Genomic DNA, 16,499 nt, shown 5'->3' on the forward strand with positions numbered 1-16,499 from the left:
CAATTCTCCTTTGAGCCGGAAATCTTGTTGTTGTTGTCATTCCATCTCTTAATATACGTCTCCACGCGACGTTTTATCGGTGGTTGGTTTTGACATGTGGAGGGCAGGGGTGGGAAGCTCTCACGTCGGCGAGCTTCTCGGCGCGGTCCCGCAGGGCGGTGGCGCGGGCGCAGAGGGCCTCGATCTTGCGCGCCCACCACGAGAAGCACGCGTGGCACGGCTTGCAGGCCGGGAAGTCGCCGGCCGCGCCGCGGGAGCACGCGTCGCAGCGCGCGCCCGTCACGCCGTCGCGGCACACGCAAGCGCCCAGCTCGCGGCGTCGCACGTGCCGCCCTGGGGGTGGCAGTCGCACGCTGCAAAGGCAAAGATGAAGATCACCCGTATAGCCTTTAACGGACTGTCGGGGCAGGTGCTGTTAAGCGAGCGCGCATGAAGGCCATGGGGGGCTGTGTGGCCAGCACCACACCCGGCCGCCTTTGTCTCACTCTACTCATTGGAGGCCGAGTCGACCTCCGAGGAGAGGCCCAGAACCGGTTCAGATAATCGTCACTGGTGTTGGTGGCCGTGAGCAGGAATCAAACTCGGCTAGACTACCGCTCCCCAAAGTCACACGCTGCACAAATGTACGGACAGACACTTGATAGAAGCGACGAACCAGCACTCACTACAGTCACTTTCGCTTGATCACCAGCATTCAGTCGCCTTCTCAGAACTCATATATCACTACTACCATGCATTTGCATGCATAGGGCAATTTTGGCAAATTCGGACCATGACGCTGGCACATATGGCTTCCTCTTTTTCTCGAATAAAGTTTTGAATGAATGGTGCAGAGAGCCCTTCACACATTCCATGGCGGCATTACGAATCGTTTTCTAAAATAATTTGCACAGTGCCGCAAATTTGAAATCGCTCTGTGCTTAATAGTCGAAAGAGGCATAGGTGAATTCCCAGTGTGGCTTTGGCTCTTAAAAATATAGAAAAACACGATAGTACTACCCGAGTGTGTCACGGCCTTAGCAGGTTACTGGACAAGGGGAACGAAGAGGGAGGGAGGATGATAGGGGGGTGGGGGGAGGAAGGAGGAGGAGCCAGTTGTGCGTCCCCGATACTCACGCTTGCATCCCTTGTCGGGAGACCCCCAGTGGTTGGGGCCACAATCGTCGCACGTGCGACCTCCAAACCCTGGGCGACACTCACACTGCCCGGTCACCTGGGACGGGGAGGAGGGACACACCGGGGGGGCCACTTGGTGTGAGTTACGCGCACACCTCATTCGCTCAATCGCTCAGACATTTACTCACTTGTTCAATCGCTCACTCAAATTCAGTCACTCGCTCGTTCGCTCACGCATTCGCTCGTGCAATCGCTCAACCAATCACTCACCAATTTGATCACTCACTCGATCACTCACGCAATCACTCAATCGCTCGTTCATCCCCCCACAGCTGCTTGCCCCAACGAGCAATGTGGAAACGCTCGTCTCTGTAGACGGCCCTTAACAAGTGATGGAAAGTATGCATTCCCATGGCATGCCGATCAGCGCTAAAGAGTCCTGTGGGCCCAGGCGTGGTCACCTCACCTGGTTGCAGGTCTGGCCGCGAGCCCTCGCCGGGTTGCAGGCGCACGGTTGGCAGCCGCCGCTGCTCCCCAGGCCCCAGTGTCCCGGCGCGCAGCGGTCGCACGAGCTGCCCTCGACGCCAGCCCGGCACCGGCACTGCCCGGTGCGAGCATCGCAGCGGCACGGCTGCGCACCGCCAGGGCAGCTGGCGGGCTCCGTGCCGGCCTCAATACAGCTGCAGGCTGAGCAGAGTCAAACGTGCGCGGGTTAGGGTACGGGCCAAGCAGCAACGATCAGTGCACACGTAGGGTCCGGCACAGACAAACTAAACTATTACTTTTTATCTTCTTGGTTCTTTCGGTAAAGTCACGTAGAATGGAAATAATAAAATAATAAAAATCAAACATAATAAAATAATTCTCACGACGTTTCGGCCACGACGTTTCGGCTACAACGCAAGCAGCCGTCCTCAGGTGAAGAACAGCTCTGTCGAGAAGACAGAGTCAGACTCCGAGAAGACAGAGTCAGACTCTGTCTTCTCGACAGACCTGTTCTTCACCTCAGGACGGCTGCTTGCGTTGTGGCCGAAACGTCGCTGATAATTATTTTATTATTTTATTATTTCCATTCTACGTGACTTTACCGAAAGAACCAAGAAGATGAATCCCTGCAGTCACGAAAGCTTTAAATCGAAATTTATTACTTTTATTTATTTATTTTACTAGGTATGGCCCACGGAGCTATGTACATCTTTTTTCAGAAGCCACAAATGATAGCTCAACGAAGTGGCTTATCATAATGTGGAAATTTATAGCAGCCAAATACTAAAAATGCATGTTGACTCTAAGTGTGGAGGGAAAACCTGGAAGACCCGGACAAAAATCCACGTGACCACGGGGAGAGGGGCATGCAAAACTCAAAATATACAGACGTCAAGGTCGGGATAGAACCCACGACCTCCTGTATACCAGGCGAGGTAGTTAACATCTTACCACCTGCCCCTGGTTTTCCCAGGACAGGTAGGCAAACCCGTCTGCCGTCCTGAGAAACCTGTCCATCTTCTCCGGACATCAAAAAATCCGTTTGATTTATTTTCAGGTGCGTAATAATAACCACGATGCACCGCTCAAGACGACACGTCGTGCTCCCCCTCTCACGGGGCGTGAGAGATATTTCTCTTCCCCTGACATGTCCCGGGATTTTTTGTTGTTGTAATTCAGAGGCAGCAACCGTAATGGAGGGGTGGAGGGCATGCACTGTTAGTGAGCACCTGGTCAATGCTGCACCGCAAAGACAGCTTTGGGTGATAGTGTTTGGGTAATTATTCGGGTTATGGACATTATTATTTATGAGGATATTTAGATATTGTATGCCTGAGCTGTATAATAATTTTTCTCGGTCATATTAGGATTAGGATTTTGCTTCAGGGTGAGAATATGATTAGACTCGGGTTGGGAATAAGGATACACTCAATATTAGGGCTCAGGCTATGGTTATGGTTGGTGGGTTCAGAGTAAAAATTATGATTAAAGATATTATTAGGTGTTCACATCGCGGTTAGCGTTGCCTTTATTATTTGCGCTTGTTTTAGGGTCTGGGTTAAGAATGAATGATGGCATGAATGCGGTGACCTTGCCTAGTATAATGGATACTGTGTTAGAGTCTGGGTTAGAGATTACGGCCGTCGCTCACGCTCGGTTTATCATCACGATTCAGATGGGACGACCCCGACCGCAAAGATGCGTAGTAATTAAATTTACACACGCAATTTCATTACACCTATGACTCATCATTCGCATCTACAATACACAACTGATCTCCATCGGGCACACTGCAAGGCCTGGCGGGAGGAGCAAGAGTCCAATATAAAGGAATGTCGGGCCAATGTTGGGTCAACGTCGGAGCTAACGTCGGAGCCAACATTGGGGCAACGTTGAGGCAAGATTGGGTCAACGTTTGACCCAACATTGGGGCAACGTTGGACCCAACATTGGGGAAAAGTTGGACCCAACATTGGGGCAACGTTGGACCCAAAATTGGGGCAATGTTGGACCCAACATTGGGGCAACATTGAGGTAACATTGGGGAAACGTTGAGCCAACATTGGAGCAACATTGGTGCCAACGTCAGGGCCAACGTCGAAGCTAAAGTCGGGGCCAACGTTGCGGCTAACAGTTCCAATGACATCGCCAACAATGGCCCAGCGTTGCGCGGCGAACTGGGAGGGCGCACGCGTGAGGGAGCCGCTCACGCTTGCAGTCCTGTCGCAAGGCGTCGCCGTAGAAGCCGGTGCGGCACTTCTCGCAGCGCTCGCCGTGCGTGTTGTGCAGGCAGCGCTGGCAGCGGCCGCTCACGGGGTCGCACGCCTTGGGGTCGCGCGGGTCCACGTTGCCGCTGCAGTCGCACGATGAGCACGGCCGCCCGGCCACGGACGGGTCGCCGCTGAAGCCCGGGGCACAGGCCTCGCACCGCAGTCCCTGCGCGCGCCGCAACAAGCCCTGGCCGTTTACTCCACCGACGGCCCGGCGTCACAAGTTCACTCGACAGCTCAGAGGTGACAGCACCTCGTCGGTAGTGCGCAACAAAAGATTTGGCGTCGTCGCCGTCATCTTCATCGCTTGTGATTTATCTGTATAAACATCTCGTGCGAGACCCAAACATCGCACGCATCCAGGCTTCGGCAGTCCTCCTCATCAATTGCATCAGAACATCAATGGGCCGATGCACACAACTCCTTCATGAGTGGAAAATTAAAGAAGAGCAACAGGAGCGCGATTGTGGCCATGCAACTCAAACTGTGAACCAATGCAGTGAACCATTGCAGTGTGCGCTCCTTCAGCGGAGGAGGGGATAGCAACACTACACGAGCTCTCTCCTGAAGGCCTCTCGTAGCGAGCAGATGTCGCTATTGGCCATTCATCAAGAATGGAACAGAAATATCAGCCTGTAGGATGAAGGCCTGCCCATTCCGTTGACATCAATCGCAGCACCTCGGGAGAACACACGGCGCTCCGCATACAGTCACAGCGGTGCGCGGAGCTAGCAGGAGGTCGTGCCGACCAAGCGAGGGAAGTGCGACCACGGTGCGGCCGTGTGGTGCACAGCGAGGAGGGAAGCATCACGGTCAGAGTGTTCAACGCGGAGAACAGAGGGAGGAGAGGCAGCGAAGATGAGGTGGAAGGGGAACACGAAGAGGGACATTAGAGTGACAACAAGAGGGGGTGGGGGGTGTAGAATGATGGGAGGGGCGCAGGGGGAAGGACTCCCACAAACATAAGTGGAGGGGTGCGACCCGGATGGCCGGGCCCATTGCAACATAGGAACAGAGGAGTGTCACTACAATCTCGCTTCTCTCCACCACCGGTAGGGGGAGGGGGGTCACGACCGCCGTTGCCACGGCACCGTGCTCACCCGTGTACCCCGGGAGGCACTGGCACACCGCGCCGCGCGTCGTGGGGTCTGTGCTGCACGTCGTCGCGAAGAAGCGGCCACTGCCCGGCTCGCCGGGGCACGGGCACGGCCGGCACCGCCCGCCGGAGCCCAGGCGCGGGTCGCCGTAGTAACCGGGCTCGCACCTGCGGGGGGGATGGGGGTGGTAGCGAGGAGGGGAGGGAGGGGGGTGGTGACAGAGGGGGGAAGTGGCAAGGTGTCGTCATGCGAGTGCACTCCCTTCCTTCCAACTTTGAACGAATTTGGCTTTCCAATTACACTACGCGAACAACCTTCCATGAACGCCTGACAAAGGTAGCCGCCGAGACTAAAACAAGGGTCAATATGGTCCAGAAACTGCTACGGACATCAAGGATGGCCCTTGTGGACTCTGTAGCCGAGTACTGTGCACCAGTGTGGACCAGAAGTCGTCGCACTCGACTTGTTGATGGCCAACTGAACACCGCAAAGCGGTGTATTACTGGAACCCTCAAGTCGATCCCAACACCCTGGCTGCCAGTGCTGTCACGAATCTCTCTCCCCACCAATTCGCCGCAACGCTGCAACCCTCCGGGAAGCCTTGCGAGGAAAACGGTCGCCTTCCCATTTAGCAGGAACTCAATAGCATTCCTCTTCATCGCTTGAAGTCATGCAAGCCCTTTTGGACTCATGCGCTTAACCTTAAACAATGTGAATTCAACCCCGATGGAGCTTGGCGAGCTGAATGGAGTTCAAAAGAACTCACAAACAAACACGTTGTGAAAGACCCAACGCAGAAGATCAATGGGTTTGTTCTTCCACGAAGCTCATGGTCCACCCTAAATCGCATCCACTGCATGAACCATGGCAGTCGATGCGGATAGCTGATGGGAAATTAAAAATGGAAAATTAAAAACTCTCCAGGAGTGTGCGACTGTGGTCATCCAGTGCAGACCGCATAACATTAAATGAGGCAATGCCCAATCCACAAATAGGAAGGAGACGTCACAGCGATACACTACTCCCCGCTGCACCTGACGTGCTTGTCCGGCTTGACCATCTGTGAAAACTACTGGACAGCTGTCAAAAAGATCTTAATATTTAATCAGACTCCTCCAGTATCAATAAAGATTCTGATTCTGAATGTGAAATTCTAGTTCTTGCTCTGCATCTGCATCAGCAATACGAAAGAAGAAGAAGAAGACTGCAATGTCACGCCTTGCCATGAGATGATGCCGCTTCCATTTGTAGTTCTCACACGGCACAGTGCAAAGCTTCGTGTCGGTTCACAATTATGCTGCCCTCACCCCTTGCCCACCTCTCTCCTATTTCATGTCACTCGACTCCCCTCCGCGCACTCTCCACCCTAGCAACTAAGCCTTTCCTTCGCTCAGTGGGGGGGGGGGGGGTCGCTCATTCTCCTCTGCTGCCTCCACAGTCTGGAACTCATTTCCCCGAGCTGTCCGGGCTGTCGACTCTCTGCCTCCGTTCACGACCTTCGCCCTTCTCCTCTGCCGAGGACCAACTTCCTTTTTCCGTAAAAAATTAATATTCCCACTTTTTTCTGTTCCGCGTCTGGACCTGCGGTCGCGTTTAGCCACCGCCGTACGAATGCGCGCCGCGTCATTATCTTTCAATGTCCCATTTCATTGACCAAGCAGGGCCCCACTGAGCTACGTAGCTCTTCTTCAGAAGTGACCTGGCCACAAATGACAGCTCAACAAAGTGGCTTCTCATCACGTGGAAATTTATCGCGGCCGAATACTCTAAATGCGCGTTTCTAAACGTGGAGGGAAAAACCGGAGAAAAACCCTCGCGCTTCTATGGCCCCACTTGTGTCCACCTTCACCAACACGCACTGACCAGCACGGTGAAGTACTGCTTAAATCACACCTCCAAATTTGCAAGCGTCAGGATCGAGATCTAACCCACCACCTACTGCATACCAGGCGAGGCAGTTAACATCTTCCACGACCTCCTGCATACCAAGCAAGGGAGACGATATCTCGCCACTGCGGCAAGATGCTGCGTGATCGACCAACGGGGGGTGGGGGGGGGGGTGTCTAAAGAGTTCAACACGTAGGCTATACGCGACCAATATTATCCATTAAGTTGCTTTTTTTAATCTAACCCGAAAAAAACCTCTTACGGGGGGGTGGGGGTGGGGGCGGTGGTCTAAGGATTCCACAGGCGTGAAGAAGCCCTTTTCCGTCACGGGACCCATCACCTGTCACAGTTCTCTCCGGTGGAATGCTCCAGGCACTCGTGGCAGCGACCGCTCTCGGGGTCGCAGTCCCTGGCTCGGCCGTTGCACTGGCAGGGGGTGCAGCGCGGGAAGCCGAAGCGGCCCGAGTCGCAGCGCGCGCACTCGCGCCCCGCCACGCCCGGCAGGCACAGGCACTGGCCGCTCGCCGCGTCGCACGAGCCCCCCGTGGTGCCGGCGGGGTCGCACGCGCAGCCTGCAACGCGCGCACACGCAGCGGCCCGCACGTTGATGTGTGTTGCGTGTATACGTACGTATGTGCGTTTTAACACGTCGGCTTTCGCGACCAATATCATCCGACCAATATCATCCATAATATACGCGAAAATGTTTATGGATGTATGTGCGTGTGTTGAACTTCTTTCACGCCGTATGTAGCCAACCGTGCTAGTCGGAGGTGAGGGGGGAAGGACAAAAAACTAAACACAAAAAGCAGTTCTAAAGAAATACATTTTCAATCTAGATTTAGCGTCCGAATATCAGAAGGAAGAGCGTTCCAGACGGCCACAGAAGCGGGTCTGAAAGCGCGCGATGCAGTGACTGTCATTGTTCGATGGCGCGCCACAAGCTGCTGCGAGGATGACCGGAGTTCGCTTGATGGTTTAAGCTCCTTAACGAGATCAGCAAAATATTGCAGTTCATTTGTGGCAAGCACTTTGGTGTAATAAGTGTTACCTAATAATGTTAGCGCCGTTCGGATGGCGATGACGATGATAACGGTAACAACAATATGAACATTGTTATTTGTTTTCGATTGAGCGCCCTCCACACCAGGGCCTCTCAAGAGTGCTGTACAAACCATTTAAAAACATCACTGATGAACTAGTTACATTTTAAGAATGGATGAAAAGCAGCAAAAAAATATCAGGTTAAATAAATGCTTGCTACGAGAAAGGGGGTGAGGAGGGGTGGCAGGGAAGGGAAAGGGGGAAGTTGAGATGATGGTTGGCTACGTACGGCGTGAAAGAAGTTTGACGTACATACATGACGATAGGCCTCCTCACATGTGGGTCATGGGAGTTATTCAAGCAAATCTCACCGTGCCGCTCGGTGTGGGGTGGTGAACATCGTCGATATGACATCACGCTCACAGAGTCGTTATGTAACACGTGCGTGCACGTGCATAGATGGGGAGCACAGGTGGTGCATCTGCCAGCCATTTCAGGCATTAACCCATCACATCTGGGTCTGTCCCGTGACCTCCTGTCAGTGAGCCTTCGACAACTTCACATGGCCTCACAGTGCACCTAGCCTGGCACAATCGCTGTGGTGACATCGCCAATTAATGTCGAACGACGATTGTTGTTGTTGTGTATATATGCGCGCGTGTGTGCGTGTGTGCGTGTGTGCGTGTGCGCGCTCGTACGTTGGCAGCCCTCCGGCCCGAAGCCGAAGGTCCCCGGGCTGCAGGCGTCGCAGCGCCGGCCGATGACGTTGGGGCGGCACAGGCAGTGGCCGCCGAGCACCTCGCACACGGAGCTCGTCACGCCCTGGGGGTTACACTCGCACGCTGGGACGGGGGGGGGGGGGGGCATACAGAGCTCGTCACACCCTGGGGGTGACACTCGCACGCTGGGACGGGGGGGGGGGCACGGAGCTCGTCACAACATGGGGGTGACACTCGCACGCTGGGACGGGGGGGGGGCACGGAGCTCGTCACACCCTGGGGGTTACACTCGCACGCTGGGACGGGGGGGGGGGCACACGGAGCTCGTCACACCCTGGGGGTGACACTCGCACGCTGGGACGGGGGGGGGGGCACACGGAGCTCGTCACACCCTGGGGGTTACACTCGCACGCTGGGACGGGGGGGGGGCACACGGAGCTCGTCACGCCCTGGGGGTTACACTCGCACGCTGGGACGGGGGGGGGGCACACGGATCTCGTCACGCCCTGGGGGTGACACTCACACGCTGGGATGGGGGGGGGGCACACGGATCTCGTCACACCCTGGGGGTGACACTCGCGCGCTGGGACGGTGGGGGGGGGGGGGCACACGGAGTTCGTCACACCCTGGGGGTGACACTCGCACGCTGGGACGGGGGGGGGCACACGGAGCTCGTCACACCCTGGGGGTTGCACTCGCACGCTGGGATGGGGGGGGGGCACACGGATCTCGTCACGCCCTGAGGGTGACACTCACACGCTGGGACGGGGGGGGGGGGCACAAGGAGCTCGTCACACCCTGGGGGTGACACTCGCACGCTGGGACGGGGGGGGGGGCACACGGAGGTCGTCACACCCTGGGGGTCACACTCGCACACTGGGACGGGGGGGGGGGCACACGGAGCTCGTCACACCTTGGGGGTCACACTCGCACGCTGGGACGGGGGGGGGGGCACACAGAGGTCATCACGCCCTGGGGGTGACACTCGCACGCTGGGACGGGGGGGGGCACACGGAGCTCGTCACACCCTGGGGGTTGCACTCGCACGCTGGGATGGGGGGGGGGGCACACGGATCTCGTCACGCCCTGGGGGTGACACTCACACGCTGGGACGGGGGGGCACACGGAGCTCGTCACGCCCTGGGGGTGACACTCGCACGCTGGGACGGGGGGGGGGGGCACACAGAGCTCGTCACACCCTGGGGGTGACACTCACACGCTGGGACGGGGGGGGGGCACACGGAGCTCGTCACGCCCTGGGGGTGACACTCGCACGCTGGGACGGGGGGGGGGCACACGGAGCTTGTCACGCCCTGGGGGTGACACTCACACGCTGGGACGGGGGGGGCACACGGAGCTCGTCACACCCTGGGGGTGACACTCGCACGCTGGGACGGGGGGGGGGGCACACGGAGCTCGTCACACCCTGGGGGTGACACTCGCACGCTGGGACGGGGGGGGCACACGGAGCTCGTCACGCCCTGGGGGTGACACTCGCACGCTGGGACGGGGGGGGGCACACGGAGATCGTCACGCCCTGGGGGTGACACTTGCACGCTGGGACGGGGGGGGGGCACATGGAGATCGTCACGCCCTGGAGGTGACACTTGCACGCTGGGACGGGGGGGGGGGGCACACGGAGCTCGTCACGCCCTGGGGGTGACACTCGCATGCTGGGACGGGGGGGGGCACACGGAGGTCGTCACGCCCTGGGGGTGACACTCGCACGCTGGGACGGGGGGGGGCACACGGAGCTCGTCACACCCTGGGGGTGACACTCGCACGCTGGGACGGGGGGGGGGGCACACGGAGCTCGTCACGCCCTGGGGGTGACACTCGCACGCTGGGACGGGGGGGGAGGGAGTGCACATGGCCGTGGCCTCCAATCCAGCACGGTGGGGGTTGGCAGCGAGTGTTGGTGGATCGTCGACGACTTTGTGAAGCCCCCTATCCCGTGGGCGTCGAGGAGCAGGAGCCGTAAACCCCGGCTCGCCAGCAGAGGGCAGTACAACAGCAGGTGGACGAACCTGCACCTGTGAGTGCTCGCCACGCAGCCCAGAGTACTCGCCACAGCGCTGCTGCGAAATCGACCACTTGGGGCCGGCCGTGTTTTTTATTGTTGTCGTCCCCTTTTCACGTTTGGTATTTTGGTGCCCGCAAGGTGCCGTCAGTGCCCAGTGGAGTAGCTCGAGAGTGTACAGGCGGTGCAACTGCACCACGGCCCGCCGGCCGCAGGGGGTCCAGGCACTGGGCTACGAAGGGGGAGGAGGAAATCGTGCACCAGGGTCGAGGCACTCCACGCTTCACCGCTGGGTTCAGTGTCAATTGCTGAGGCTCATGAAGCCAGGTTAAGGCTCCCCCTGAGGGAAAGGAGGGGCCTAAGGGGGAGGCTAACAATTGTACAGAGGTGTGCCCCCCCCCTGGGCCCACCTCTCCCCCGCCATGTGATTCCTTGCACCAAAGCAAATGTGAACCACGCGACGTGACTGCGCAGCGCCACAAATGGGCAGGAGAAATAATCAAATAATACAATCGTCAATAACATTGTGCAGCCTTCAAAGAGAAAAATGTACAAAAGGTGACGTTTCGGGCAATGGCCCTGTTTCTCACGGCACATTGGGTAGGGTGCGGGGGGGGTCAGGTCAGGTGTCGGGGGTCGGGCGGTCACTCACGCAGGGGCCCGTTGTGCAGGATGCTGGAGATGGCGCACACGAGGGGGCGGCAGGCTTCGGCCAGCATGGGCCGCGTGGCGTCGCGGTACGCGTCCAGGCACATGTAGCGCTCCAGCTCCTCGCGCCGCTTCTGACCGGCGCTGCCCGAGAACCCAGGCAGCGATGGGACGTACGGGAACAGCACCAGCTGCGCGGTGCCGGGTGGCGGTGGCGCCGGCGGGAGGAAGGGCGGAATGAATACGAGGCACCGTGGGATTTTCGTGTAGATTGCAAATGCGTCGCGGGGAGCAGTGGCGCAGCGGTTAGCAGTCAAGGGACATGCAATAGGACCCAAGCTGTGAATGGTGACTGTTTTTTGATTGTTGTGTGTGGCTATACCTGTCTGTATGTGGTGAGTGGTATTGTAGCGGTCAGCGTGCTGCGCTACGAACTCACTGGCCAGAGTTCGATTCCCGCTCACGGCCAGTACCAACACCAGTGACAATTATCATCTGAACCGGTCCTGGGCTGCCCCTAGGTTGACTCAGCCTCAAATGAGTACCTCTTGCAATGTGTGAACATCACCACTAGGGAGACAAAGGCGGCCAGGCATGGTACTGGCCAGTCACCCCCTCGTATCCTGTTCCGGCTTTCATCAGTGCTCGCTAACAGCACTTGCCCCAACAGTCTGTTAAGGCTACACAAGGAATCTTTGTCGTTGTCTTTGTTGTAAATGCGACCGCATCTCAAACCGCTATACGGAAACAATACAGCGGAGAGGTAGTCAGTCTTACAGGCAGAGGCGAAAAGGAGGGTCTTGAACGATGATGGTGATGATGGTAAAGTGTTGGTGATTACTACAATTCGGTGATGGTAATGGTCATAAATGTGATCTTTATAATCATGATGATGTTGAGGATAATAATGTGGGGATAATAATGATGATGTAGTGGTAGCAATGATGATGGCGATGCCAACAATTGGCGAAAAAAATATAATTACCACAATTAAAATCGTTATCAAGTGCAGGCAATTGTGACGGTGATGATGGTGGCGAAAATGGTGACGACAAAGATCATCTCAACACGTGTTTTATTGCCAGAAAGGGTACAGCCCATCAATCTATATTTGAAGCTTTCGTGACTGCAGGGATCCATACTCTTTGGTTCTTTCGGTAAAGTCACGTAGGTAGAAAATAAAATAAATTAAATCACGACGTTTCGGGCGCAACACAAGCAATCATAATCAGGTGGGAAAACCACCTGATGATGGACGCTTGTGTTGTGCCCGAAACATCGTGATTGAATTTATTTTATACCTACGTGACTTTACCGAAAGAACCACAGAGTATGGTAAAGCCTATCCTTATATTTTTTTACATTTTGATACTGGTAAAAAAAAAGGTCCCATAGATATAACTGCTCAACCACAGTTATTCATACTCTGATACTCACATTGCCTTTGTGCTGTTCGTCTTGAGGCATTCTCTGGTCGAACGCCGGTGGTGACACAAGGCCATCAAATAATGCCGTCTTTGGTGTAGGCCAATCAGTTTCAAAGGCAATGCATATTGTATCGGAGCGTGTTTCTTTGCATGTGTGGTTAATGCAGACTTTGATGCCTTGCAGTAGGTATCCCATTTGGTGTTTGAACATCGTTACACCTTTCTCTCACCTGAAGACGGGTTGCTTTTTTTTTCTACCTACGTGACTTTACCGAAAGAACTAAAGAGTATTGTTAGACCTGTTTAATTATTGCCAGAAAGGGTGAAGCCGATTCTTATCACATCAACGGGTCGCAGCTCCCCAGAGATTTTTTGGGTCGATCGGCACGATGCCCGACGTGGAACAAAAACCGAAATCCAGTTCCTGAAGAAGCTCCCGGCACGTGGAGCGAAACGTCGTACATCGTGCCGCACGACACGCGATGCAACCCAGAGAGAGGCGGCCTCACGCATAAACGACAACGACCACAACGCCGATGATGGCGGCGCCAAAGCGCAGAGCTCGGCGCGTGTGTGTGCGCGTGTGCACGCCTGTGTGCGTGCGCTGTCTCACCGAGTCGACGAGCATGTGCGCGTTGGGGTGCCTGCGCGTGGACCGTGCCCGCTGCACCACCACCCGCACCACGTACCGCACGCCCGTCTCCAGACACACGGCCACGGGCATCGACGCCACGCTAGGAACATGCACGCACGCACACACACACGCACGATTGCACGCACGTACACACGTACAGACACGCACGCATGTGTGGGGGAGAAGAGGGCCAGGCAACTTCTGCTACATTTCAAGGTGAGAGACCCGGCCAGGATCCACACTCACATCAGAGGGGGTGCTCACCCACAGTTTTATTTTGGCTGTATTGAGGACCCAGAATTTTTTTTCCTGCATCCGGCACACCACATCCAGTATACCCCTCGCTATGGTTACGGTTGCTTGTGAGGTCGTTTGCAATTACTTCGACGTTGCCTTGCTACTCCAGTCCACCGGTGACCCGGAAATATCACTGCGCCCGGCACACCACATCCAGTATGCCTCTCACGCTCTGTCCGTGGCTGCGAGCCGTGCTTGCTCACCTCTGCGTGGGGTTGAGAGGCACGATCTGCATCTCGTCGGACGGGAGCATGTTGGCACAGCGGCTCTGCGTGGGCAACGATTGGGACAGCACCTGGACCTGCGCCTCCCACGGTTCGTTCAGCTGCGAACAACAACACCAACAACGACTAAACAATAAACAACGCGCACATTTTGCACAAAGACTCGACGTCCGAGTGAGACTCGGAAGTGCAAAGAGTTAAGCGACAAGACGGCAGATGCGTACATTAAACATCACGATAATTCGCTAACATTACTCACAACGCTGTTGGTACTGCATTTGAACGTCGTCACATGGCAGAAGTGGCCATTTCTTCCGCCAATGCGACTGGAGTCACTGATCTCAAATGACGGACGACGCAGTAACGCCGGCAGCGTTTCAGATATTCACTGGGCTATGTGAACCTCTATTCGAGTCTACAGATCCCTCTGTGAGTTAATGGTGACGGGGGTGAGAACATCAGCTATCTACACTGGAAAAACCAAGTTTAATCGCTGTGCTTGGTGCGGCAAGGGTTCGGCGTCTCTGACCCCTGCGACGCTCGGCCGCCTGTCCGTGGAAACCGCAGGAATCACACCGCGCGTTGCCCTGTGCCCGGCCGAGTACCGGCGTGGGTGAGAAGGGGCTCGCACCTCCGGCTTGTAGCGGATGGCCACCGTGTATTCGCCCGAGTAGGGAATGTTGCTGACGGTGAACTCAAGGCCGGCGCCGTCGCGAATGCGTGCGTAGCCGGACCCCGTCCACGTGACGAGCGTGCCGGGCGCGGCACTCCCGGCCACCACCACCACCGGGAGCTGAGCACACGCACGCAGGCGCACGCACGCAGGTACATGCACGCACGCACGGTGTTTACGCACGGCTCCGCCACCCGCGTGGCTGCACCAGTGGCTGTAGTTGCCCTGAGAGCTACGGTGACACCAACAACGATAGACTAGGAATAGCAGCAGCAGCAGTGGCCGGTAGAACCAGCAGCAGCCATAGCACCACCAGCACCACCTGCAGTGACCAGTAGCAACAGCAGTATCAATAGCACCAGTAGAAGCCAATTGCATCAGTAGCACCAGCAGCCAGTAGCACCAGCAGCTGCCAGTTGCATCAGTAGCACCAGCAGCAGCAGCCAGTTGCACCAGCAGCATCAGTAGCACCAGCAGCGTCAGTAGCATCAGTAGCACCAGCAGCATCAGTAGCACCAGCAGCAGCCAGTTGCACCAGCAGCATCAGTAGCACCAGCAGCAGCCAATTGCATCAGTAGCACCAGCAGCATCAGTAGCACCAGCAGCAGCCAATTGCATCAATAGCAGCAGCAACAGCCAGTTGCACCAGCAGCATCAGTAGCACCAGCAGCATCAGTAGCACCAGCAGCAGCCAATTGCATCAGTAGCACCAGCAGCCAGTAGCACCAGCAGCAGCATCAATAGCATCAGCAGCAGCCAGTTGCACCAGCAGCATCGGTAGCGCCAGCAGCAGCAGTATCGCCAGGTGTAGTTTTCAGTGTCTCACTTTGGCGCTGGAGCCGGGACCGCCCGGACTGTTGTGGCCCGGGACCTGCATGAACTCGTCACAGTCCGACGTGTTCCCCTGCAACACAGCACCACCGCGCGGCGACACGGCGTGACCACCCGGTGGCTGTGGCGGTGGAACTGATGGTGGTGGTGGTTGTAGTGGTAGTTGAAGTCAGGCTAGTGGTTGTGGCTGGGGTGGTGGTGGTCATGGTGGTGGAGGCGTGGCCGTGGAGGAGGAGGCTCGTGAAGGTCGCTACTGGGCAGTCATCTCAGTCAGTCAGCCCATGGCACCTGGGTCTGTCCCGTGAACTACTTGCAGCTAGCCTTCGACACGTCACGCAGCCTCGAAGTGAACCAAGCCTGGCACAGGCGCCGTGGTGACGTCACTGTGGACGGCGGTTGTTGTTGTTGGTGTGGTTGTCGTCATGATCAGAATGTTTGTTTTAGACTAGAAGAATCCGATGAGCTTTGAAGCTCTTTTCACAGGTGACCAGTAGGGGCAGGTCGGAAAGTGGTGGTCATGGTGGTGGTCATGGTGGTGGTGTGGTTGTAGTCATGGTGGTGGTGGTGTGGTTGTAGTCACGGTGATGGTGGTGGTGTGGTTGTCGTCACGGTGGTGGTCACGGTGGTAGTGTGGTTGTCGTCACGGTGGTGGTGGTTGGCCTGGATCGTTCCCACACTCACGACAGAGCCTCCATGTAGCGGCTGCACGGGCAGGAACGTGGCGTCCTCGGCCTCGTAGGCGTACAGGTCAAGGGGCATGCAGTAGTACCCAGGCTGCACCTCCTCGCAGCGGCGCCCCAGCATGTGGGGGCGGCACTGGCACTGCCCGTCCTCCGCGGAGCACCTGCCGGGACCGGAAGAGACAAAGATGGGTGGAAGGGTGGTACGGGTTGGGTGGGTGGGGACGGGTGGGGTAGTGAATGGAGCAGGAGTTAGGGGCCGTCCATGAATGACGTCAAGCACCTGGGGGTGGGGGGGGGGGGTTAGACATTTGCGACGATGTGTGACAAAGGAGGGGCGGGGGGGTTTGAGAAATTTGACGTCACGTAAAAATTCGCAACTTTAAATAAATATAGACAACATGTTCTACTTAATTAAATAAACTTTTTTTTATAAATGTTTTCTT

At 56.6% G+C, this 16,499-nt stretch overlaps 1 protein-coding gene across 1 annotated transcript in view; it reads right to left on the reverse strand.

The window, feature by feature from the left end:
• LOC133342687 (laminin subunit beta-2-like) overlaps window positions 1-16,499 on the reverse strand; it is a 68,336-nt gene that overhangs the window by 12,791 nt on the left and 39,046 nt on the right. The window contains 14 exon segments of the mRNA XM_061552010.1: window positions 125-307; window positions 310-353; window positions 1,117-1,213; window positions 1,583-1,803; window positions 3,813-4,038; window positions 4,959-5,136; window positions 7,197-7,428; window positions 8,599-8,742; window positions 11,292-11,478; window positions 13,328-13,448; window positions 13,849-13,970; window positions 14,501-14,662; window positions 15,369-15,446; window positions 16,055-16,217. Of these exon segments, the coding sequence (XP_061407994.1) occupies window positions 125-307; window positions 310-353; window positions 1,117-1,213; window positions 1,583-1,803; window positions 3,813-4,038; window positions 4,959-5,136; window positions 7,197-7,428; window positions 8,599-8,742; window positions 11,292-11,478; window positions 13,328-13,448; window positions 13,849-13,970; window positions 14,501-14,662; window positions 15,369-15,446; window positions 16,055-16,217 (2,158 nt within the window).

Source organism: Lethenteron reissneri, chromosome 15, assembly GCF_015708825.2.
Source record: "Lethenteron reissneri isolate LAM-NWPU_2019-01 chromosome 15, ASM1570882v1, whole genome shotgun sequence".
Classification (NCBI taxonomy): domain Eukaryota; kingdom Metazoa; phylum Chordata; class Hyperoartia; order Petromyzontiformes; family Petromyzontidae; genus Lethenteron; species Lethenteron reissneri.